Raw genomic sequence first — 26,921 nt, forward strand, 5'->3', positions numbered from 1 at the left:
AATTGCATCCGAGAGTGCTGAAAGAATTGGCGGCTGTGATTGCAGAGCCCTTGGCCATTATCTTTGAAAACTCGTGGCGAACGGGGGAAGTCCCGGATGACTGGAAAAAGGCTAATGTAGTGCCCATCTTTAAAAAAGGGAAGGAGGAGGATCCTGGGAACTACAGGCCGGTCAGCCTCACCTCAGTCCCTGGAAAAATCATGGAGCAGGTCCTCAAAGAATCAATCCTGAAGCACTTAGAGGAGAGGAAAGTGATCAGGAACAGTCAGCATGGATTCACCAAGGGAAGGTCATGCCTGACTAATCTAATCGCCTTTTATGATGAGATTACTGGTTCTGTGGATGAAGGGAAAGCAGTGGATGTATTGTTTCTTGACTTTAGCAAAGCTTTTGACACGGTCTCCCACAGCATTCTTGTCAGCAAGTTAAGGAAGTATGGGCTGGATGAATGCACTATAAGGTGGGTAGAAAGCTGGCTAGATTGTCGGGCTCAACGGGTAGTGATCAATGGCTCCATGTCTAGTTGGCAGCCGGTGTCAAGTGGAGTGCCCCAGGGGTCGGTCCTGGGGCCCGTTTTGTTCAATATCTTCATAAATGATCTGGAGGATGGTGTGGATTGCACTCTCAGCAAATTTGCGGATGATACTAAACTGGGAGGAGTGGTAGATACGCTGGAGGGGAGGGATAGGATACAGAAGGACCTAGACAAATTGGAGGATTGGGCCAAAAGAAATCTAATGAGGTTCAATAAGGATAAGTGCAGGGTCCTGCACTTAGGATGGAAGAATCCAATGCACCGCTACAGACTAGGGACCGAATGGCTCGGCAGCAGTTCTGCGGAAAAGGACCTAGGGGTGACAGTGGACGAGAAGCTGGATATGAGTCAGCAGTGTGCCCTTGTTGCCAAGAAGGCCAATGGCATTTTGGGATGTATAAGTAGGGGCATAGCGAGCAGATCGAGGGACGTGATCGTTCCCCTCTATTCGACACTGGTGAGGCCTCATCTGGAGTACTGTGTCCAGTTTTGGGCCCCACACTACAGGAAGGATGTGGATAAATTGGAAAGAGTACAACGAAGGGCAACGAAAATGATTAGGGGTCTAGAGCACATGACTTATGAGGAGAGGCTGAGGGAGCTGGGATTGTTTAGTCTGCAGAAGAGAAGAATGAGGGGGGATTTGATAGCTGCTTTCAACTACCTGAAAGGGGGTTTCAAAGAGGATGGCTCTAGACTGTTCTCAATGGTAGCAGATGACAGAACGAGGAGTAATGGTCTCAAGTTGCAATGGGGGAGGTTTAGATTGGATATTAGGAAAAACTTTTTCACTAAGAGGGTGGTGAAACACTGGAATGCGTTACCTAGGGAGGTGGTAGAATCTCCTTCCTTAGAGGTTTTTAAGGTCAGGCTTGACAAAGCCCTGGCTGGGATGATTTAACTGGGACTTGGTCCTGCTTTGAGCAGGGGGTTGGACTAGATGACCTTCTGGGGTCCCTTCCAACCCTGATATTCTATGATTCTATGATTCTATGAGAGTGATCACTTAAGATAAGCCATCCCCAGCAGCAGGGCGGAGAAAGGAGGAAAACCTTTCATGGTGACAAGCAAGGTAGGCTAGTTCCAGCAGCTAACAAGAATATCTGAAAAAAGAAAAGGAGTACCCGTGGCACCTTAGAGACTAACAAATTTATTAGAGCATAAGCTTTCGTGAGCTACAGCTCACTTCATCTAGCTTATGCTCTAATAAATTTGTTAGTCTCTAAGGTGCCACGGGTACTCCTTTTCTTTTTGCGAATACAGACTAACACGGCTGCTACTCTGAAAAGAATATCTGAGGAACAGTGGGGGGTGGGGTGGGGGGGAGAAATACCATGGGGAAATAGTTTTACTTTGTGTAATGACTCATCCATTCCCAGTCTCTATTCAAGCATAAGTTAATTGTATCCAGTTTGCAAATTAATTCCAATTCAGCAGTCTCTCCTTGGAGTCTGTTTTTGAAGCTTTTTTGTTGAAGGATAGCCACTCTTAGGTCTGTAATCGAGTGAGCAGAGAGATTGAAGTGTTCTCCAACTGGTTTTTGAATGTTATAATTCTTGACGTCTGATTTGTGTCCATTCATTCTTTTACGTAGAGACTGTCCAGTTTGGCCAATGTACATGGCAGAGGGGCATTGCTGGCACATGATGGCATATATCACATTGGTAGATGCGCAGGTGAACGAGCCTCTGATAGTGTGGCTGATGCGATTAGGCCCTATGATGGTGTCCCCTGAATAGATATGTGGACAGAGTTGGCAACGGGCTTTGTTGCAATGCCCCTCCACCCCCACGAACATGATACAGTTCTGTGGTGACCTAGAATCCTATTTTCGACGTCTCCGACTCAAGGAATATTTCCAACACACCTCTGACCAACATATTAACCAACAGAGACCTTCCTACCAACACAACGAAAAGAAGGATTCTGGGTGGACTCCTCCTGAAGGTCGAAACAGCAGCCTGGACTTCTACATAGAGTGCTTCCGCCGATGTGCACGAGCTGAAATTGTGGAAAAGCAGCATTGCTTGCCCCATAACCTCAGCCATGCAGAACATAATGCCATTCACAGCCTCAGAAACAACTCTGACATCATAATCAAAAAGGCTGACAAAGGAGGTGCTGTCGTCATCATGAATAGGTCGGAGTATGAACAAGAGGCTACTAGGCAGCTCTCCAACACCACTTTCTACAAGCCATTACCCTCTGATCCCACTGAGAGTTACCAAGAGAAACTACAGCATTTGCTCAAGAAACTCCCTGAAAAAGCACAAGAACAAATCCGCACAGACACACCCCTAGAACCCCGACCTGGGGTATTCTATCTGCTACCCAAGATCCATAAACCTGGAAATCCTGGATGCCCCATCATCTCAGGCATTGGCACCCTGACAGCAGGATTGTCTGGCTATGTAGACTCCCTCCTCAGGCCCTACGTTACCAGCACTCCCAGCTATCTTCGAGACACCACTGACTTCCTGAGGAAAACAGTCCATTGGTGATCTTCCTAAAAACACCATCCTGGCCACTATGGATGTAGAAGCCCTCTACACCAACATTCCATACAAAGATGGACTACAAGCTGTCAGGAACAGTATCCCCGATAATGTCACGGCTAACCTGGTGGCTGAACTTTGTGACTTTGTCCTCACCCATAACTATTTCACATTTGGGGACAATGTATACCTTCAAATCAGCGGCACTGCAATGGGTACCCGCATGGTCCCACAGTATGCCGACATTTTTATGGCTGACTTAGAACAACGCTTCCTCAGCTCTCGTCTCCTAATGCCCCTACTCTACTTGCGCTACATTGATGACATCTTCATCATCTGGACCCATGGAAAAGAAGCCCTTGAGGAATTCCACCATGATTTCAACAATTTCCATCCCACCATCAACCTCAGCCTGGACCAGTCCACACAAGAAATCCACTTCCTGGACACTAGGGTGCTAATAAGCGATGGTCACATAAACACCACCCTATATTGGAAACCTACTGACCGCTATTCCTACCTATATGCCTCTAGCTTTCATCCAGATCATACCACACGATCCAGTGTCTACAGCCAAGCTCTACGATATAACCGCATTTGCTCCAACCCCTCAGACAGAGACCAACACCTACAAGATCTCTATCATGCATTCCTACAACTACAATACCCACCTGCTGAAGTGAAGAAACAGATTGACAGAGCCAGAAGAGTACCCAGAAGTCACCTACTACAGGACAGGCCCAACAAAGAAAATAACAGAACGCCACTAGCCATCACCTTCAGCCCCCAACTAAAACCTCTTCAATGCATCATCAAGGATCTACAACCTATCCTGAAGGACGACCCATCACTCTCACAGATCTTGGGAGACAGGCCAGTCCTTGCTTACAGACAGCCCCCCAATCTGAAGCAAATACTCACCAGCAACCACACACCACACAACAGAACCACCAACCCAGGAACCTATCCTTGCAACAAAGCCCGTTGCCAACTCTGTCCACATATCTATTCAGGGGACACCATCATAGGGTCTAATCGCATCAGCCACACTATCAGAGGCTCATTCACCTGCGCATCTACCAATGTGATATATGCCATCATGTGCCAGCAATGCCCCTCTGCCATGTACATTGGTCAAACTGGACAGTCTCTACGTAAAAGAATGAATGGACACAAATCAGACGTCAAGAATTATAACATTCAAAAACCAGTTGGAGAACACTTCAATCTCTCTGGTCACTCGATTACAGACCTGAGACTTTAGAGTAGCAGCCGTGTTAGTCTGTATTCGCAAAAAGAAAAGGAGTACTTGTGGCACCTTAGAGACTAACAAATTTATTAGAGCATAAGCTTTCGTGAGCTACTGCTCACTTCATCGGATGCATTTGGTGGAAAAAACAGAGGAGAGATTTATATACACACACACAGAGAACATGAAACAATGGGTTCATCAGACAGCCCCCCAATCTGAAGCAAATACTCACCAGCAACCACACACCACACAACAGAACCACTAACCCAGGAACCTATCCTTGCAACAAAGCCCGTTGCCAACTCTGTCCACATATCTATTCAGGGGATACCATCATAGGGCCTAATCACATCAGCCACACTATCAGAGGCTCCTTCACCTGTGCATCTACCAATGTGATATATGCCATCATGTGCCAGCAATGCCCCTCTGCCATGTACATTGGCCAAACTGGACAGTCTCTACGTAAAAGAATGAATGGACACAAATCAGACGTCAAGAATTATAACATTCAAAAACCAGTTGGAGAACACTTCAATCTCTCTGGTCACTCGATCACAGACCTAAGAGTGGCTATACTTCAACAAAAAAGCTTCAAAAACAGACTCCAATGAGAGACTGCTGAATTGGAATTAATTTGCAAACTGGATACAATTAACTTAGGCTTGAATAGAGACTGGGAATGGATGAGTCATTACACAAAGTAAAACTATTTCCCCATGTTATTTCTCCCCCCCCCCACCTTACCCCCCCCACTGTTCCTCAGATATTCTTGTTAGCTGCTGGAAATAGCCTACCTTGCTTGTCACCATGAAAGGTTTTCCTCCTTTCCCCCCCCCCCTGCTCCTGGTGATGGCTTATCTTAAGTGATCACTCTCCTTACAGTGTGTATGATAAACCCATTGTTTCATGTTCTCTGTGTGTGTATATCAATCTCCCCTCTGTTTTTTTCCACCAAATGCATCCGATGAAGTGAGCTGTAGCTCACGAAAGCTTATGCTCTAATAAATTTGTTAGTCTCTAAGGTGCCACAAGTACTCCTTTTCTTTTTGCGAATACAGACTAACACGGCTGCTACTCTGAAACCTGTCATTATGCAAGTTAGTGATTTCAGTTTCTCAACGGATGCTATGGCCAGTTAATATTTTCTTGCTGCTAGTAGTAGTATTAAAATGATACATTCCTGAAGGGGGAAAGTTGAAGTTCTACCCCACTTTGGAAAGTGTACAATACTGACATGTCTGTAGATTAATGGATCCTATAACTATTGGCCTAGAAAAAATGTTTTACTTCCTTTGTAGCAGATAACAATTCATATATTTATAACCAAACTTTAAATGGGTTAAAAAGAGCAGAGTTTTGTATTGGTCCTCTAATTCTGTTCACTCTTAAGTGCTGTTTCTTTAAATAAAATTATTTTATTGACATTTTAGCTAGTTCCATGTAATTAGTAATATAAAGATCAAAGTTTATGGACTGTACAGCCATCAGGGAAAAAGAATCAATAAGCGGTCTAAACCCTTTTCGAGTAACCAGTCTATCAAGGAGAAGTAACAAAAAGATATGAGCTGAGAAGAGCCATCCAGTCAACCTCGATATGAAATGCCTTCATTCCTGATTCATTTCTCTTTGTTATGGTTTCACTGTCTTGAAATGGAAACTAACGGCATTTAGATAGATGGATTGAAAGGTAGTGTAATGTGAATCCAAGCTTGTAATCTCTGTTTAAACCTAAAATAACTCTTTCCGATAATATTGGTCATCTCTTGTTCCTATTGGACCAGTGTACTAGAGAATTATTTTTCTTCACTCTGGTAGCTGAGTGCAGTATCGTAAAAGAGGATGCTGTTCTACGGCTCCAGCCCATGCTAGTCTATAGTGCAGTCCTGAAACTTAAAAATACAGGTTTTTTTATCCTTAGTATCGGCATAACATTCTGCTTCAAAATCCTCAAACACAAGATGCAATAGTATTAGAAATGCAAAGTATTTACTTGCCAGGGACACCCATGATACTATACTAAGTGTTATTAAAATGCAAATATTTAAGATTTGTGTGTGGGGAAAATAACCCTTTTTAATGTGCCCTTCCAACTTCTTTTATCTGATTCTCGAAGTATTTGACAAACATCAATGAATTAAACTTAACAACCTCTGTTTGAAGAAGATAAGTATTGTTATTTACAACTTTCACATGGGTAAGTGGGGCACAGAGGTGAAGCGATTTGCCCAGATTCACAGAAAAATTCAGCAGCAAAGCTAGGAACAGAAATCAGATTGCTTGACTTTTAGGTCCATGTGCCTTCATAATGATATTTATCAGAAAGTCTGGGAATAGTATTTATTTCAACAAAGAGAGGTTTTTTTAAAATCTGCTGTGTGTGTGTGTGTGTGTGTGTGTGTGTGTGTGAGAGAGAGAGAGAGAGAGAGAGAGAGAGCCCACAGCTCATGCTGCTTTTGTACCCTCTGAAACTTGTATGATTTTTTTTTTTAAGTTGCGTCTCAGGGGGTAGCCGTGTTAGTCTGTATCCACAAAAACAGCAAGGAGTCCGGTGGCACTTTAAAGACTAACAGATTTATTTGGACATAAGCTTTTGTGGGTAAAAAAATTTGGGTTTTTTACCCAAGAAAGCTCATGCCCAAATAAATCTGTTAGTCTTTAAATTGTCACTGGACTCCTCATTGTTGTTTTTTGGTGTGTACTTTAACAGCTTTCACAGGACCTTTTTAATATGAGTTCAGTTCATGTCAATCATTCTTGCAGGGCATGCAACAGCTTAATACTGTAGATATGCTGGGAAATGAGCCAGTTTGGATTCAACTTAAAAATTACATACTTACAAATCTTTAGTTTTGCTTCTGTCACTAATTGCCAGTTGTGTAATAACATTTAATCTTTACAAAGACTACATTACTTTCCTTCACCTGCCCCCATTTTATTAAATGAAAGGTGTGGTAAAGTGTAGAAAATTTTAATGACACAGTAAATCATAGTAGTAGCTTTTCATCTAATGAAGTTTGGCTGTGAAATTATAGAGGTATAAGTAGCTATCTCTCCATAACTAAGAATGTGATGAACATTTTTGTTTTGTTTTTTACAATAAATATGCAACAGACCTGAAGACTCTCTTGAGCTTAGTTGACCTTAATTCACAGTCTGTCCACTATCTGTAGTGTGATGCCTACAAACCTCTTCAGAAAGGAAGGATGATCCAGTGGTTCAGGTACAATCTAGGCCTTGGGAGAGCCAGGTTCCATTTCCTGCCGAGCTAAGGCTCCCTGTGTCATTGTGACCAAGTCATTTAGTCTCCCTATGCCTCAGTTCCCAATCTGTAAAATGGAGTAATTGCACTTCCCTTTCTCACATGTGTTGTGAGGATAAATATGTTAAAGATTGAGGGGTGCTCAGATGCTACTGTACTGCAATGGAGGCCATATAAGAACCTAAAATATTGTACATATGTACAGTAGCTAGACAACTTGTGTGTGGTGACCACTGCTTAATCTGCTGTTCATAATCATCTCATTGCTACCTTGTGCTTCCTTGTCTGTTGGTGGTATCTGCCTGTTATGTCTCATGACTGCAAGGTCTTTGAGGCAGGGACTGTCTTTTCATTAAAAAGAAAAGGAGTACTTGTGGCACCTTAGAGACTAACAAATTTATTAGAGCATAAGCTTTCGTGAGCTACAGCTCACTTCATCGGATGCTCACGAAAGCTTATGCTCTAATAAATTTGTTAGTCTCTAAGGTGCCACAAGTACTCCTTTTCTTTTTGCGAATACAGACTAACACGGCTGCTACTCTGAAACCTGTCTTTTCATTGTGTGTGTGTGTGTGTGTGTGTGTGTGTGTGTGTGTGTGTGTGTATATATACACACACACACACACATACAGTGCCTAGTAGAAAGGTCCCTGGCTTCTGACAGTATATTTAGGTGTTACTACAGTGCCAATATAAACATAATAAATCATGTTTATGCCTCTGCTAGTATAAACTATGCCCTTTCTACTTAGATGGTTCATGTCTGTTAATATGTAGAAAATGTACAGCTCCAGTGTTGAGACTATCAAATAGTATAGCATAAAGGAATAAAAAGAAGCTTGTCATAGGTACTAGATGTCTATCCTCTATTAATGAGGTAGGGAACAGGTGGTCTCCACCCACAGTTTGACAGTGTTCAAATAATGACCTTCATTATTACTAAAAAAGAAAAGGAGTACTTGTGGCACCTTAGAGACTAACAAATTTATTAGAGCATAAGCTTTCGTGAGCTACAGCTCACTTCATCGGATGCAACAGATGAAGTGAGCTGTAGCTCACGAAAGCTTATGCTCTAATAAATTTGTTAGTCTCTAAGGTGCCACAAGTACTCCTTTTCTTTTTGCGAATACAGACTAACACGGCTGCTACTCTGAAACCTTCATTATTACTAACATGAAATCACTAGTTCTCAAACCTTCTTCATCTGTGGGCCACTTTTTAAGATGGAGGTCTTGTGTACCACTGCCCCTGGTAATCTCACAATCTAATTCTCTTGAGCAACTGTTCTTGTGGCATCAAGAGTGCTTGGTTACATGAAAAAGTAAGATTAGGACCGTTTTAAGAAGACAAGATAAAATTAAACTCACTTTAATTAGATGGGTGTGGCTGCTCACTTACTGTCACATTTTTAAAAAATCTGTTTGTCCTCTTTACATTTACACTTCAATACCAAATTTTCACTTCTTTCTTCATGCCCTAGCTGCTCTAATCTTTGCAGGTTGCTGTTGTGTTAATTTGATCTACTATGTATATACTGTCCCTCCAGTTTAGTACTACAAATCTGATCAGGGTTGAATTTACGTCCAAGGAAACACCTAAGAAATATGGGAAGCAACAGCCCTGGGTGTAGAAAGTTGTTTTTGTGTTTTGTTTAATTGGCTTGAAAAGCCTCTGGAGGGTCAAAGGGAGACCTAGATTACTGCAAGTAACAGGGAGCTTTGCAACTTGCCTGGCAGATGTTTGAGGATTGTAATGACAGTAGTTATGTCAAACTCGGTAACACTCTGTGGAAAGAAAAGGAGTACCGGTGGCACCTTAGAGACTAACAAATTTATTAGAGCATAAGCTTTCGTGAGCTACAGCTCACTTCATCGGATGCATTCTGACTCTGAAACTCTGTGGAAAGGGCAGTGGTCCACTCATCACAGCCTCAAGCCACTACACTATAAAATTATCTGTGGCCTGTAGTCACTTTGATTCTGTCTGTGAAATTCAAAACTTTTACGGTGTGTGAGAACCTAATAAAAGTATGCACCATCCAATGCAAAAAAAGATACTGCATTTAGTAGCTTTATATTATACAGCCAGTCATAGATACTCCAAAAGAAGTACAGCTAGGAGCTAGTGAGAATGTTGTCTTGTTTCTAGTCTGCCTCTGAAAATTTTTTTGTTTGGAGTGTTTGTGTCCTATACTCTCCAAGTAGTCTGGCTGCAGAGGTCTCATCTCAGAAAGGAAAGCTTTGTCAGGTAGGGGAGAGAGGAAGAAAGGTTTTTATCTTAGCCCAACACAGAACAATAAAGTGCTTGATGGAAATTTAAAAATACAACACTATCAGCAACTTCTTACAGTGATATATGTGAGCATGATACCATTGGTGGGATGGGTGGGTGTTGTGGGTGTGGTTTTTTTTTTGTTTTTGTTTTTTTAAGATGGGCAGACAAAGAAGTGCAAAGGAAGAAAAGAAACTGTGCCAAGATAGCTCTTCTCTTAAGCTGAATTGCTGTCATTTGAATTGGCCTGTTTAGTAATATCTTTCTATGGTCCAGCACGGGAGTGGCAGTGGGAAGCATCTGAGCAAGGGCTTCTGGTGAAAAGACAGTGGGAAAGGTGTTTTGTTTTTTGCTTCATTGTCAAATCCCCTTTTGAGCTGAAAAATATTTTTCTATCCCCCTTCCTTCTGTCATAAGTGTGGTGATTACCTTGTTCCTGCTCCCATCTGGTTTTCTGCATGACTGGGTGGAAACATTCAAAAATATAAAATTCTCCTTTACATCTAAATACATTGAAGTAGTGATTTCACTATCTATCAGTTCCATGTGAGAGGTCTTTCTTATGACCCTGGTATTCTGAGCTCTGACCTGGCTTTCAAGATGTTTTTCTTCTCTCTGCCCTTTGTTCTTTGCTTCATTGCTCTTTCTTCATCACGGAGACTTCTGCGTTTAATCCCTTGCTTTCCTAATGTGACTATCTTTTTCTAATGGTACATCATAAGTAGTGTGTCTTCCTTAGTCTCAGAATTCTAGAACCTCCTGCCTGACTCACATATTAAAACATTAGGTTGTCACTATCTTCCTCCTTCAGCCCCTTCCCTCCTCAAATGGCAAACTATTTCATAGCTAGACCAGATACTGTATTTTCAACTGTTTTGTGTTGCCCCCCCCCCCAAAGATGATTTATATAAGTAGTTAAACAACAACAATAGCATCCATATTACAAACCTCCTTTCTTTGGGGAGGCAGCATGGTCCAGTGGCTAGGACAATGTACTGGGATCCCAAAGACTTGAGGTGCAGTTCTGTCCCCATTTAAGTCAATGATGAAACTCCCTTTGACTTCAGCAGAGCCAGAATTTCATCCTTCAGTTCTATCCCAGCTCTTGCACTAATCTGCTGGGATCTTATGCAAGACGCTTCCCCTCTCTGTGCCTCTGCTTTGTGCCCCTCCCCCCAATCCGGTCTGTCTTGCCAATTTACATTTTAAGCTCTTTCAGACAGGGACTGTGTTTATGTATTTTGTGCATCATCTAATACAATGGGGCCCTCTCCGATCTCAGCTGAGACCTCAGTGCAAAACACATGTAAATAATGGTCATTTTTATGTATCCAAATTAAAAGCCCATAAAATGGATGGATGTAAAAAACAGTCATGTAAGTACTGTTTGTTAAAATAGTTCTAATTTTACTTCGCCCTGATTATTCTGGTTTTTTGTTTTTGGGTTTTTTCGGTGTAACTTTTTAAGAACTGGTGTAGACCTTTTCCCACGTATGCATCTGTTGTGACAGAAATGTAGAGACACATTGTGTGCCATCTGTCTTGTGAGATTCTGATTTTAAAGTTTGGGGCTCATCAGCCTTAAGTATGCTACAAAACACAGCGTCAGTCTCCTTGTAATGCAACATACAATTAAACAGTTGTTAGCATTCAAACAAAATTTTTTTTAAATAAATTTCTGAGGAAAATCATTCATCTTGAAATTGCTGTAGAATTCCAGACCTAAGTAGAGCCTTCTAAATCTTTCTCTTTAGAACACACACATGTTTCTCCTGCACTTAACTAGCAAGTGGTGAGTTCAGGATTCTGTTCTCCTTGCACAGGTGGATGCAATAGACACCCAAAACAGAATAATGTTCAGGAGAATCTTCCCTTCAAGCTTTTTTTGTAAAGAGTAGGAAACGTGGACTCCTGTGACTGAGGAATTGACTTTACGTTCACTTAGAATCACTGAATTTTCAAGTTGAAAATGGTTTATTTCATCCTTAACATAGCTAAAAATCTTAGTCCTAATAATATTAAAAATTCCCCTTAAAGATGAGTGATGGCTGAGGTCTTCAGTTTAATTATATAGTATTCTGCAGGTTAATTGGCTAAGCTGTTTTCTAAATAGCAGGAAAAGTGACAGTCATGAAAGTCCAATCACAAGTGGTTCTATGAATTTCAAACCAGGTAATGTCAGCAGATCACAAAAGAAGATGGCTTACTCTGGGGCTTGAAATAAAATAAGCCAAATAAAATGGACAATTTTTCTGTCCATCTTAAATAAGTTCTTTCTGATGCACATGTAGACTGTGACTTGACTCTAGACTTATTATTGTTTAATATTTATATTTGGGTCATGCCTAATGGCCACAAATAAACTGGAGCCCTGTTGTGCTAGGTGCTGTACAAGCATATAATACGTTACAGTCCCTGCTCCAAAGAGCTTTAGAAAATTAGACTTAATAATGCTTTGTTCCGCAGTCTGTCTGTCAGATTCAAAAGACTTTAATGTTTTGGGAGGGTTTCCTTCCTTTTGATGATCAAAAGGAGATGAAAGGTAGCCATTGAATTGGGGGATTAGGCTTTCCAATGTTAAAGACTTTAGGTTCTGTAAATATTTCATTTCAAGTGTAAAATAAATGGTTGTACATCTGAAAAAAGTCCGGTCTTTATGATTGTTTGCAGTTTGGAATTCTCCTGTCTTATAAATAAGCAATGACATAAATAATGCCAGATTAACGTTTGGGCTAGACAGGATGTAAGATTTCAGTGTACTTCAGTGCGAAACCACTACTTAATCATGTATAGTATTACTGAGATCTGGATTTCAGAATGGTCCTTAAAAATAGACAAAGGTGTAGCTGCTTCATAAAGTTAGCTTATATAACATGGGTAAATTCTGATCCAGGCCTGCCATTTTTCCTAACTGCTGCACCAAAGCAAATGCTGTGAGCTTAGTGCATTTACTATGCACATGTGAATTCCTAAAGAAACATACAGAAATGGTGGGAGAATTCTACCAAGGATTTGTATTCAAAATATAGTATACTCAGTATAACTTTTTCCATGGACGTATAATTTAAACACTCATTCTGTTCTGCTTTCAAAGAATAAATTAAATCCTGTCATTGAAATCAGTGATCTGAATCACTCATTTCCCTTAGTCATCCTCAACATTCACAGAGATAATCAGGCTCTTATGGGAGTGGTAGGAGTACATTATTTTTACAGATAATTTTCAATTACATTGGAGGTACTGTATCTATATGTACCACACTGTTTTACTGCTCCTGTTTTGTCTCCTGTCTGTTATATTTCTAAGCTACTAAATGACAAAGTTAAAATACTAGCACAGAGTTTATTCTAGCACTCCAACTACTACTGCCACAGGGGGAACAAGAATGAGCAAGAATTCTAGACTAGAGTATGGAGTAGATGGGGTGGAAGTTGCTTGGGTGCTCCAGTATAACAGGAAGAGAAATACTAGTATAGAGACGGCTTTGGAGCCTATATAAATAACATGGTTCCTTGGCATGGTTGTAACCATTAACTGTGGGCCCAAACAGTGTTTGTGTTTGAAAACTATTTCAGGCATTGTTAAAAGCCAGAGTATGGACAGAAACTAAATAAACAGAATTTCAGCCAACATATTACGATAAAATATACCCAGAACTGCTGGGAGGGTTTTAGAGCAGACACATCCATAGAAATAAAATCATTACAGGTAACAGAGATACTCTAAGATGAGTATAAGCATCTATTTTATCTAAATATGACTTACAAATATATTATAAAAAGAAAAGGAGGACTTGTGGCACCTTAGAGACTAACAAATTTATTTGAGCATAAGCTTTCGTGAGCTACAGCTCACTTCATCGGATGCATTCAGTGGAAAATATAGTGGGAAGATTTATATACACAGAGAACATAAAACAATGGGTATTACCATACACACTGTAAGGAGAGTGATCAGGTAAGGTGAGCTATTACCAGCAGGAGAACGGGGGGTAGGGGGCACTTTTGTAGTGATAATCAAGGTGGGCCATTTCCAGCAGTTGACAAGAACGTCTGAGGAACAGCGGGGGGGGGGGGAGTAAACATGGGGAAATAGTTTTACTTGGTGTAATGACCCATCCACTCTGTCTTTATTCAAGCCTAAGATAATTGTATCCAATTTGCAAATTAATTCCAATTCAGCAGTCTTTCGTTGGAGTCCGTTTTTGAAGGTTTTTTTGTTGAAGAATTGCCACTTTTAAGTCTGTAATCGAGACCAGACTGGACAATCAACAGACTGGACATCTACATAGAGTGCTTCCGCCGACATGCACGGGCTGAAATTGTGGAAAAGCAGCATCACTTGCCCCATAACCTCAGCCGTGCAGAACACAATGCCATTCACAGCCTCAGAAACAACTCTGACATCATAATCAAAAAGGCTGACAAAGGAGGTGCTGTCGTCATCATGAATAGGTCGGAATCTGAACAAGAGGCTGCTAGGCAGCTCTCCAACACCACTTTCTTCAAGCCATTCCCCTCTGATCCCACTGAGGGTTACCAAAAGAAACTACAGCATTTGCTCAAGAAACTCTCTGAAAAAGCACAAGAACAAATCCGCACAAACACACCCCTGAAATCCTGACCCGGGGTATTCTATCTGCTACCCAAGATCCATAAACCTGGAAATCCTGGATGCCCCATCATCTCAGGCATTGGCACCCTGACAAGAGGGTTGTCTGGCTATGTAGACTCCCTCCTCAGGCCCTACGCTACCAGCACCCCCAGCTATCTTCGAGACTCCACTGACTTCCTGAGGAAACTACAATCCATCGGTGATCTTCCTGAAAACACTGTCCTAGCTACTATAGATGCAGAAGCCCTCTACACCAACATTCCACACAAAGATGGACTACAAGCCACCAGGAACAGTATCCCTGATAATGTCATGGCAAACCTGGTGGCTGAACTTTGTAACTTTGTCCTCACCCATAACTACTTCACATTTGGGGACAATGTATATCTTCAAATCAGCGGCATTGCTATAGGTACCCACATGGTCCCACAGTATGCCAACATTTTTATGGCTGACTTAGAACAATACTTCCTCAGCTCTCCCCTAATGCCCCTACTCTACTTGCACTACATTGATGACATCTTCATCATCTGGACCCATGGAAAAGAAGCCCTTGAGGAATTCCACCATGATTTCAACAATTTCCATCCCACCATCAACCTCAGCCTGGACCAGTCCACACAAGAGATCCACTTCCTGGGCACTATCGTGCTAATACGCGATGGTCACATAAACACCACCCTATACCAGAAACCTACTGACTGCTATGCCTACCCTACATGCCTCCAGCTTTCATCCAGACCACACCACATGATCCATTGTCTACAGCCAACCTCTACGATACAACCACATTTGCTCCAACCCTCAGACAAACACCTACAAGATCTCTATCAAGCATTCTTACAACTACAGTACCCACCTGCTGAAGTGAAGAAACAGATTGACAGAGCCAGAAGAGTACCCAGAAGTCACCTACTACAGGACAGGCCCAACAAAGAAAATAACAGAATGCCACTAGCCATCACCTTCAGCCCCCAACTAAAACTTCTCCAACGCATCATCAAGGATCTACAACCTATCCTGAAGGATGACCCATCACTCTCACAGATCTTGGGAGACAGGCCAATCCTTGCTTACAGACAGCCCCCCCAACCTGAAGCAAATACTCACCAGCAACCACACACTACGCAACAGAACCACTAACCCAGGAACCTATCCTTGCAACAAAGCCCGTTGCCAACTCTGTCCACCTGTCTATTCAGGGGACACCATCATAGGGCCTAATAACATCAGCCACACTATCAGAGGCTTGTTCACCTGCACATCTACCAATGTGATATATGCCATCATGTGCCAGCAATGCCCCTCTGCCATGTACATTGGCCAAACTGGACAGTCTCTACGTAAAAGAATAAATGGACACACATCAGACGTCAAGAATTATAACATTCAAAAACCAGGCGGAGAACATTTCAGTCTCTTTGGTCGCTCGATTACAGACCTGAAAGTGGCAATTCTTCAACAACAAAACTTCAGAAACAGACTCCAACGAGAGACTGTTGAATTGGAATAATTTGCACACTGAATACAATTAACTTAGACTTGAATAAACACTGGGAGTGGATGGGGTCATTACACAAAGTAAAACTATTTCCCCATGTTTACCCCCACCCACCCCCCCACTGTTCCTCAGACGTTCTTGTCAACTGCTGGAAATGGCCCACCTTGATTATCCCTACAAAAGGTTCCCCTCCTCCCTCCCCCATACCCCCCCCCCGCTCTTCTGCTGGTAATAGCTCACCTTACCTGATCACTCTGCCTACAGTGTGTATGGTAACACCCATTGTTTCATGTTCTCTGTGTATATAAATCTCCCCACTGTATTTTCCACTGTATGCATCCGATGAAGTGAGCTGTAGCTCACGAAAGCTTATGCTCCAATAAATTTGTTAGTCTCTAAGGTGCCACAAGTCCTCCTTTTCTTTTTGCGGTTACAGACTAACATGGCTGCTATTCTGAAATATATTATAGAGTTGTATCTGTATCTTGGGGATCTGATGACATGCAAACAAACAATTTAGCTTTTGTCTGAGTGCTTATATTTTTACACAAAAATAGTGTGATAAAAATGTAGTCTCTTATTTAAAATGTGCATTATGAACAGATTTCTGTTTGCTGATAATTCCAAGTATGTCCAGGATTCTGCAGTCCCTGGGCTTATGTTCTCTTTTCAAGGACTTCCAAGGTAAGCCCTATTTTGGGGGGTATCCGGTGTACCACACAGGAAGATAACTGACTGTGCCATTGACCTTCCTTCCAAAACCTTTGTATTAATATCTGTGAAAATGAAAGAGAACCAGTATGATAAATATACATTTAATTTAACACACCATGCTGTGAATCTGTTATATCGGGGTGTATTTGCAGGTGACTGTGTTGATATTTCAGTAATTATAACTTAGTAATTTTTGTGAAATTTAAAAAAAAATTTAAATTTTTACATTTAATTTTACCTGTTTAAGGAAAAAAAAAGGGCGGGACATGTAAAGGAACACACTTAATGTGACCATACTGATTTGTTTGCCCTATTAGCCAAGTTATCAAATTGTCATTTGGGGTATCCTGTGTAATAAGACATCTTGTCGAGAGAAAGGTCAAGTTTTTCAAAACCAGGAGCTTAAAGTTAATGGACCCCCCAGCAGCTGCCATTGGCCTCAATAACTAACTGTATTCACTAGCTGTGACAGAGGGGTTGGTGACAATGGGTTGACTTTAATGGGAGCTCTTGAAGTCTCAATACTTTTGAAAAGTCAGGCAGGATTTGGGAGCTTCATTTTAGGATCCTATTTTTGGACACCTTGAATTGTATCATGACAAGATGTAGTCATGCAGAATAGTGTATTTTGAAGTCTAATTAATATTTATGCAGTTTATACTACATACAGCTATGCTAATTTGTGCCGATAGATTGTGTATTGTTATATAGATCATGTATTGTCTTAAACCGATTATCAGAAATACAGTATTAGTAAATCTACCATTTTTAGAATAAACCAAAATAGAGATGAATATAGAAACTTATTTTCTCCCTGGAGTGGGGAAGAGATTATTTCCACTGACTGTTATAGATATGTCTAAGTTTATGGGGCCTGAGCCTGCACAGAATGCGCAAGGAATGCCAGTTTGTCTGTTCAGATGTTGACTTGTCAGGTACTGAATCATGACTTTTTTGTATATTTGCAAGAAAAAAGCAAATGTATAAAATAAAGAACATGATTCAAAGAAAATCTGCAAATATAGAGAGCAGGTGAGACACTTAAAAAGAGGAATCCAGGATAAGCAAGTGAATGGGCAGATAAAGTAACCAGTGGGAATGGGAATTAAGATGAAAGACTTCAGAAGCCACACGCTCAATAATACAGCTCTGCTGCTTTTAGAATTCAGGGTCCACTCAGTTACCCTCTTAAGCTTCGACTTCCGAAGTTCCCTCAAATTATAGGAATGAATTGGTATGTTCTAAAGCTTATCCTAACTCTAGGCCTATAATATTACCTTAATCTTTTTTAAAGGAGGGAGGGGCCAGGAATGGGCAGAGAAAAGAAACTGTGCAAGGTGTTTGACAACGAAGAGCATAGAGAGCTCACCAAGCCTTTTGAAGGTCAATTAGCCAGAAAATGTGCTAAAGACTACGTTCTTCATTGGATTACTGGCCAAAGAATTACCCCCAAAGCAATCAAAGTGGCCCTACTGTCTGAACACAGAAAGACAATTATAGATTTTGAGGAGATGCTACAAAAGCTTTAATTAAAGGCATTATTTCCACCTCACTGAGTGCTGGAAATTAAATTCTTGTTTGCACCTATAAGATATGGCTTTTGTCTGTTACTTGCATGTAGTATGCCTAAGACATTACTGGCTTTAGAGTCTTTTTGTCAGAAGGCATTGTATTGCATTTCACCCTACCCCTGTCATAGCTGCTGGTTATAATGTTGACATATTAAAAGATGATTTTCCCCTCACTACCACCTTTGTTTGGCTTCTTCTGACATGTTAGGAGTCTCTATCAGCAATGACAATTAGATCTCTAACTGGATTTCAAGGTGAATTTTAGACACTTGAACTGGTATTTGCAAATGAAGCTTTTTGAATTTCTCCTAGTTAGACAGGTTTGTTTACAGAGCATGAGGGGATTAGTTAAATCAGGAGACACTATTTTTTATCTAATAAATGTTAATTGTGAAAGTGAATGGAGTAGTAAATTACAATCTTTAACTAAGTGTGGGCTTTTAATAAGCTTATGGCACAAGCAGCCAGGATCTCCTTTAGGAGACTTACAACATAATTGCTTCAGTAATTATTGATGTGAAATCTCACCTAGCAGCAAAGGGTTAAGGCACGGTCCATATGCTAGCTGATCATTATGGGAACTTTAGAGGTGAAGTTTAGTGACTGCTGAACTAGTAAAACTTCTCCACTAAAGAAACTTGGACTTACCAACTTTTCACAACCATAGAACTCTTGAGGTGACTGTGTAGATATCCTTTCCACAGATATTACTGTTGAAAGACCACAAATTGCCTGCTGCTAGCTTTGCTGGGAGAATGCCGTTTGGACCCATTTCTGCATTGAGGCTGTGTTGAAAATTGACTTCAATATAATTTTAACTTCATATGTGAACAGTCCAGTTTAATTCAAACAAGACAGGAACCCTTGCCTGCCCACTGCAGAGTTCAACAGTTGACTGGACCAGGAGAGATCCTAAAGCTTATGGCCCCAACCACTTTGTTCTCATTGCTTATTTACTATAGAATCTCACCTCTGTTATGTGATTTCTTGTTTGTAAAGTAGCCTGCACACCTGTTGAATTTGATAAATAATGGACATCCCAGAATAAGTTGAAACAGAAGTAAAGAGCAGGTGTGGAGGGTTGAATTGTCAGCACCATGTCCTGGGAGTCCATGGCATCATGACCCTTGTTAATGGGAGTTTTATGTCTAATTCCTCACACTGATGGCGACATGGAACCTCAAAGTAAGATATGAAATCAAAGTGCATTCTCCAAACTTAGCTGATAGGAATGAGAGCAAGACATTGACAAACACCCTGAAAGAGAATCCCCAGAACCACAGTGAGTTCTGTTCTATTCTCATTATTATTATTCTCAACATTATAACCAGTGATGGCTACTGGGACCACACCTATATTCAGTGTTCAGGTTCTAGCTGACCTTTTTTCTTCCTGCTGGTGCTTTCCTTTATTATGTTGTTGCTCATTACCGATGTAGTACTAAAGAAATGCCTTTACAAAACAAGGATAAACTCCCTGCCCTAAAGAGTTTACAAACTAGTACTTGTACAATACTGAATTTTAGTTACTGCTTTTATAAGAGGTTGATTATAAAATTACACATTATTGCTTTGTTAGAAAAAGTAGCCAGTTTAGCATTTTATCCCTTGCCATCCTAAAGTTCTAGAGTTTCAAGTTTAGGATGTTAGTGTTTTGGGAAATATCTTTCTCAAAAACATGTATAATTTCATTAATACCACCGCTTTTGGGTACTGGCATAGCAAAAAAAAATTTTCCCACCTAACTGCTACTAGGTTGTGTGCATATTAGAAATGCCTGGCTAGTAGAGTATTCCTATGTAAACTAGTTTCACACAATGGGAAGCAGCATAAAGCCTGAGAAATGTGACCACTCTTCATTAAGTGCCCCTAAGCTCCCCGCAGACTTATAACAGCAAATACTGTAAGTTTCCAGGAAGTCCAAATAAAACATTCTACATGTAGCATGGCTTACTGCTTTATATTGTGAAGAACGTGTGCCATCTTCTAGAATATGTATTGGTCATATGATTCTAACTCTTCTGAGGCAATCGTTTTAGAACCAAACAAAATACTGGCATGGCTGTCGATTACTTTTTGGAAGCTTTTGCTAATAACTTATTTAACTTTCATTCCAATAACAGCCCCCTTCCAGTAATGCAGCCATTCTGAAACCAATTACTTCAGCAGCCCCGCTCATTAAGACTTCTAGCAAAGGAGTATCCAATATATATATGCCTTTTTATAGTTGGGACTCTACACAACTACTCTTTGCTGCGCAAATGAATCAGTCAGAACTCCCAGAGAGAGATGTGGTATAATATGGTCCTTATTAAGCCTACGATTAAGTCCCTGCATAAATATATGGCTTAATATTAACTCACTGAATACCATAGGTTATATATCCTCTTCTAATGAAAGGGCAATTTGTATAGCCACAATAAAGATTCAGCGACAAAAACTGATTTTATTTTAGGGTGACCTCAGTACAATATTATTATAGCATGATCCAAAGATCTCAATGCATGTTAAAAACAATTTAACCTAAGGATGGAGGGTGTGTACCCAGGAAACTGAGGCACCAGAGGATAAAATAATCTTACTACACACTGAGTGGCACAGATAGAAATTGGAGGAATAGATATCAGGAGTCCTGACTTGTCTCCTGACTAAACGCTAGGCATATTGTTAACAGCATTTTTTGGCTACAGTTTAATGACCTTGACACAGTCTCTTGCTATAAGACCGTATTGACACATTGCTCTTGTGCCTAAATTAAAAACTCAGGTCTTGAAGAGAACATCACTGTATCCTATTCAAATAAGTTGATACAATACCAGCTTTATTCACCAGATAGATAACTCTGTCTTCACTGACAGCAAGCATACTCTTATTTCTTGAGTAGGTTTTCATTGAAAGTGGTTGAGAGATTAGTATACACTACACTTGTTTAGCTTTTCTAAATTTCTTTTGTCAAGTTTTACTTTAAGGGACCATTCTGGGTACCACAGTTAGGCGGTAGAAAGAGACTATTTTTGGCTAGCTCAACATTTCAGTAGAATTTAGGGTGCACATAATTTCAGTTTTAAATGTCCAACATAAATACGTATACCAAAGTTGGATTGTCCTTATAACTGAGACTGGAATAGTGTGATTTAAATTTAAAGACACACTTGCTCATTCAAAATATTTTTTAAAGCATCTCCTTATTTACATTACTATGATTGTTAAAACTGAAAGTATTGGTAAATAAATAGTACAGAGTGAAAAATACATTTACATTCTGTTGGTATTTCCCAGAGGTTGGCTAATGAAAATGGAATAATTGATTTTACTTTCAGATTCTTGCACCTGTAAACCTTGTAGACAAACACTGCAGGGGGACATTTCAAAATAAGTTTCCATTGATGTTTTAAAAAAGAAAGAAATTGGGCGCCCATTATCTGTTGGCCCTTTGAGTTTCATAAAAGATGAATCTGAGGTTCAGGACTGAATTTGACCTGATGTTGCCATTTTAATGGCTCTTCCTAAGGACATTATAATGACCTGAGCATTCCTGCCAGAATTTTAATAGCACTTTAGAGCAACCAAAGAAAAAACTGCCATTAGGGAATTACTCTCTGGCCTTATGCAGTGCCCAGAGCATGTTGGCCCAGGGCTCTGGTGGGAGCTGAGTCTGTGGAGTGTCAATAAAACGGTGGCCTCCCTGTCACAGAGGATGTCTGCTGAATGACCCCTCAGCACAGGGATGTGCTGTGCATCTCCAGAAGTGGGTGGTGGGGAGATGAGCTTCTCCCCTGCTGTGTTGTCCCTTGATTCTCACCGTACAAGGAGTGCTCCATTGGATTTTCTTGTAGAAGGTGTTTTGTGGGGTTTTTTTATTATTTATTTAATTTTTTTTTTTTTTTTTTGGTACAGTGAAGAGAAGTGTAGGATGCAGTAGAGTTGGGGATTGACTACTCTTTGTGGTACTGTCCCCTGGTGACTCACCAGACTTCTGAGTGGAAATCCCTCAGGGTAGCAACAGAACACTGTGGGCAATCAATGGAGTTGAGAGGCCTTGCCTACTCCATGTACCCCTCCCCTCTCTTGAGGGTAGTGTACACAAGGAACTCTGCTAGAGCTACTAGCTACAGTTCTTCTGGTCCCATTGGGTAAATCACTGTGGTCCAGAGTTATATGCTTTGATTCCAGGAGGTCCCAGTACACTAGGACATGAGTCATAGGTCTCATTTTTAGTAATTTAAGATGAGATCAAATAGACCATAGACCCTTGCAGGTTCCTTCTGGTGTAATAAAATAACTCCCATATACTGGTGCAGTTTAGTGCTTTGTTTGAGTCTGGCCTGACACGAAAAGAGAGGGAAGAGTTGTTTTTCCCAGTATTTTCCCTCCCTTCTCCACTTCTCCCTGGAACATGTTTTTTCCTGAATCTAAAAAAGCATTTTTGGAATCTTAAATCTTACTAACTTGGAAATACTATCCAGTAATGTCTGCCTACAACAGTCACGGGGAAGAACTACCAATAATACGAAACTTTGTTCTTAAGCTCCCATTGCTAATTGTTGTTGAAGATTGAATCCTGCACCTCATTATTAGAGAAGATAGAAGGAAATATTTAGCAACTGTTTCAGAAATTCGTTAGCAGAGTAGAACTTCCTGCATCTGTGGCATTTAAGGCTTGTGTACACAGGAAAGTTTTATCAGTTATATTGGTATAATTATATAGACATTGTTAAACCAGTGTAGTTATACCTACACAACTCCCTCCCCCCACCCGTGTGTATGCTATTTCCAAGTATAAGAGTGACTCTTTTCAGTGTAGCTTAAAACCCTTCCAAAGTGACATGAGCTAATCCAAAATAAAAGCCACTTTTATAATGTGGGGGGATAGACGTGTAACTATATTGGTTTAAATTCACTATTTAGCTTATACTGATATAACTTCCCTAGGTAGGCAAGAACTTAATGTCAGTGTATAAGTTCCCAGACAGCGGAACTCATACTGGGCTCCCAGTGAGAAATCCTCATGTTTCTTCCTTTGCTGACTTCCTCTATTACTGTTACAACTAATTTATAAAAACAAAAACAAAAAAATCTACAAAATAATATTTAAAAACTTGGTGCTTGATTTGAGATATATAGAAGAAGATCTCAGGCTTCCTTTGAGTCAGTCGTTACTGTGGTTTTACAGTATACATGAAACTGCTTAAAAGCTCTTCTCCAGATAAGGAATGTAGGTCATGTTACTAGTAATGTGGCATGTAATCAAGCGTGACATTCCTGCTCGCCCCTTAGATGACAGCAAGCTTTATTTTCCTAAACATAATAAGGTGGGAAACATTCAGGTTTTCGATAATACTTGAAGTATGCTAAATTTCTTAACTTCAGTGTGTCTCTGCTGACTTTACTCATCTGCACTGATTTCTATTATAGGAAAAATGTTTGTCAAAACAACTTTAGAGTGGGGGAAAATGTCCATGTTAGGGCTCCACATTTTATTTTTAACTTGAAGTGTTTCCTTGTTTTGTCAAGCATTGCATATTTATTAATGCTAGAAAGTGAGAGAGCCCATTCTTAGCAGAGAAAACCGTTGAATAATAAAAGCTTTGTTCTCACTGTTAAATGTCTATTAACTTTTTTAGCCTGAAGAAATATTGATTTTTCTCTCACTTTCCTTTCAGACTCTGCTTTCTTCCCTGGCCGTTGTGCTGAAATCCTTGCCAAAGGTCAAAGTATTGGGAAGCTTGGAGTCCTTCACCCTGATGTTATCACCAAATTTGAGCTCACCATGCCATGCGCTGCCCTAGAGATCAATATTGAGCCCTTCTTGTGAAGACAAGACTATTATATCACCTCCAAATATCCACTTTACATGCAACCATGCCCTCTGCACAGAACATCCACTTACACTTCAATGTGCTAATAAACTAGAAAAACACGGTCTGGCTCCATGTGTAAATATGTTCCTTACATTACAATTAGGCTAGCATCTGCAACGTAAGAATGTGGTATCTAGGGCTAGAATGTGGCATCCATGTGTTTAGTCCCCCACCCCCTAAAAAAGTTGGGTAAAATCCCAAGGTCTTACAAGAGAAATGTAATGGCCAAGCACATGATTAGTTTTCAAAATCAAAAATGTTCCACAGACAGAGCTTCACACTGTAACTGATTATGGCTGCATAACAGGAATCTCATTCTTTTCTTATTGCATGAAATAAGATAATTGATTAGCACAAATGTTGAACGAATGTGAGCAGAACTAAGGAATTGAGCTTTTATTCTGTACGGCTGTCATTTGCTCATCAGTGGTCGGGGGAGGAAAATAAACTTTTTCATGAAAACCAGAGCTATTTTGTAAGCAGGACTTGTACAATATCTGCTGCAATGCAGTAAGCAAAACCTTTGATCTCTTATCATTCTAAAGTCAAAGAAAAATCAAAGTTGAAATTATTTTGCGGTAGATATAAGCCTTATCACTTTGAAGCTCTGCACTAACCAAATTGGAGAGAAAAATGTAAAAAAACTAAAAGCAGACTGACCTTTTTGCTTAGAGTCCAAAAATATTGATCAAAGGTTTTATGGGATGGAGGCTATGATGTATGCCTGCAGAACTTGATACTTTCATGCTGCACTTGCATAGCCGTAGCAATGGATTTCACAACTCCTGCCGCAGCATATGAGAGTGGGCATTGATACAGTTCTTTTGCACCTCCTTTCCCAGCCTTGTGCATTTGCTGTAATGACTGACCATCTGTGTTACCTGCCTTGTCTTTCCAAACCTCAAGGCCTCTCCGTGCAGTTGTCATTTGCTCTGATCGTCTGTTGGAACCTCTCAGTATGACAGAGGTATTGCTGTTCATGTAGGTCGGTTTTCACAAAGGTAGCACAACAGCTCTCTCCTTCGTGGCCTCCACTAGCCTGGAAAATGAGCCTGCCCCAAGCTGTAGCATTTCTCCAGATATCCATTCCCGCATAGAACATCTGAGTCCGTAGACTTCTTGTGTTGCTTTTAAGCAAGCTCTTTACTCATTGTCTAATAAACTTGACAGTTTTTCACACTGCATTATAGCCAGTTCTAAAGTTGCCTGTTATGACTGTTACATATCTTGCACCAATACAGTATACCATTATTTCTACTGGGAGAGCCTGCCAGATCTAGTCCCGTAGGGCAAAGACAGTATAAATGTAAGCAGCTGAGTGGTGGTGGACAAGAGTGTTACAACTGCCAACTAAATAACGGGAGATTTGTAGAAAATGGTGGTGGTAAGGTCAAGTCAGTCTTCCAAGATGTATTACTTCAGAGCCCCCGTGAATGGAACCATTAGGTCTTTTTAATGGTAAATCTTTCATTATTCTTAACAGGTGGGGGACTGTGTGTTAATATATTATGAAAAATGCATTACAGCTACCCATCTGGAAATCCTATCATCAATGAGTTACAGTTACTGTCAGAGGAAAGTGTAGATTTTACTTCTCTGCATGACAAACATGAAATGAGAAGATATTACATTCGTAAGGCAGCTGAGACTACCGCGCACAGAGAGAGAGAACTGCAGCTTGCAGTTTAAAGTCCCTCGGGGATTATCAAGCCTTGTCAACTGAAAGGTATAGTCTCTGTGATGCCTACACAACTACAACCAGGCAAGCTTTCAGTGTGGGAAGCAATCTTGAACACAGATGGTAAGTATTAAAAAACCCTTTTTATTAGAGGGTCATACGTGGGGATTAGAACCACAATAAGGCAGATTTCTATTTCAGCATAGCACAGGCATACTTCTGTACATTAAATATACTTCTATACACAAGATTTTTGGATGCTGGGTGTCCTAATTCTCCTTTGAGCTTACCCTCTACTGAATAATGGCCTGGTTAGGTTGTTACTAATCACCGTGCTGCAATGGTCTCTGTGGGAAGGGTTATGGGTCAGGTTTTTTCCCCTCTGGTTTTATATCGCCTTGGCATCTGCATGCTTCACAACCAGTGTGCTATCCAATAATTCCTTGTGACAGAGAAAATTATACTTAAGTTACAGGGAGGGAAACTGAGGCACTAAGGAGCTGTTTTTCAGTTTCTGGCTCCCCACAACTGTACTTAACGACAGTGCAGCTGCAGGTGCTCAGTACCTGGAAGGTTCTAGTAAGTGATTTGTCCAAGGTCATCTGAGAAGTCTGACATCTGGGAATTGAACCCAGATCTCTTGCAATTTGTACTGCAAGAGTTTATACCTTTCTTGCACCAGCAGTAAGTCTCCAGTCTATATACCCAGCTCCCTCTGCAAAAGATACTACATTTACTCTTAGCCATGGTATCCATTACACTAACTTAGCATTCATTGCCAAAGGAAACCACAGTTATGTGGTTCATTGCAGTAGATTATTTTTCTGCCTCTCTTTGCTTGAATACCTCTATCTGACACCATTGGAAGCCAATAAGAAGGCGAAACTTTCAAACTGACTACTTTTAGAGAGGTTCAAAATTAGACTCACTACTGATGCCAAACAATTATTGCTAGCACAGTCCACTAGTCGTGGATAGAGCCTCTCTTCATTAGCTTTGAGCTCTGGCCATAAGTGGGAGCAAAACTGAGAAATGACTTGTAGCTTCGGGAGGGAAGGATCTTGACAATTCTGTATTTTGTACAAGTGAGAGACCCAACGTGCTCTTGAAGGTACAGACTTGTCTATAGAGTAGAACTGGTCAGAAAACATATGAGATGGGGGGGAA

General features: G+C 40.6%; 1 protein-coding gene across 7 annotated transcripts in view; it reads left to right on the forward strand.

The window, feature by feature from the left end:
* Positions 1–24,538, forward strand: part of FARSB (phenylalanyl-tRNA synthetase subunit beta) — a 66,019-nt gene extending 41,481 nt beyond the window's left edge. For 5 of the 7 annotated variants that reach the window (XM_038415465.2, XM_038415473.2, XM_038415470.2 and 2 more), the window contains 2 exons: positions 16,535–16,615; positions 23,879–24,538. In XM_038415465.2, the coding sequence (XP_038271393.1) occupies positions 16,535–16,615; positions 23,879–24,030 (233 nt within the window). In that variant the 3' untranslated portion in view covers positions 24,031–24,538. The remainder of the gene's footprint in view (positions 1–16,534; positions 16,616–23,878) is intronic. The other 2 variants (XM_038415468.2, XM_038415467.2) reach the window with 1 other exon arrangement.
* The last annotated feature ends 2,383 nt before the right edge of the window (positions 24,539–26,921 follow it).

Source organism: Dermochelys coriacea, chromosome 9, assembly GCF_009764565.3.
Source record: "Dermochelys coriacea isolate rDerCor1 chromosome 9, rDerCor1.pri.v4, whole genome shotgun sequence".
Classification (NCBI taxonomy): Eukaryota; Metazoa; Chordata; order Testudines; family Dermochelyidae; genus Dermochelys; species Dermochelys coriacea.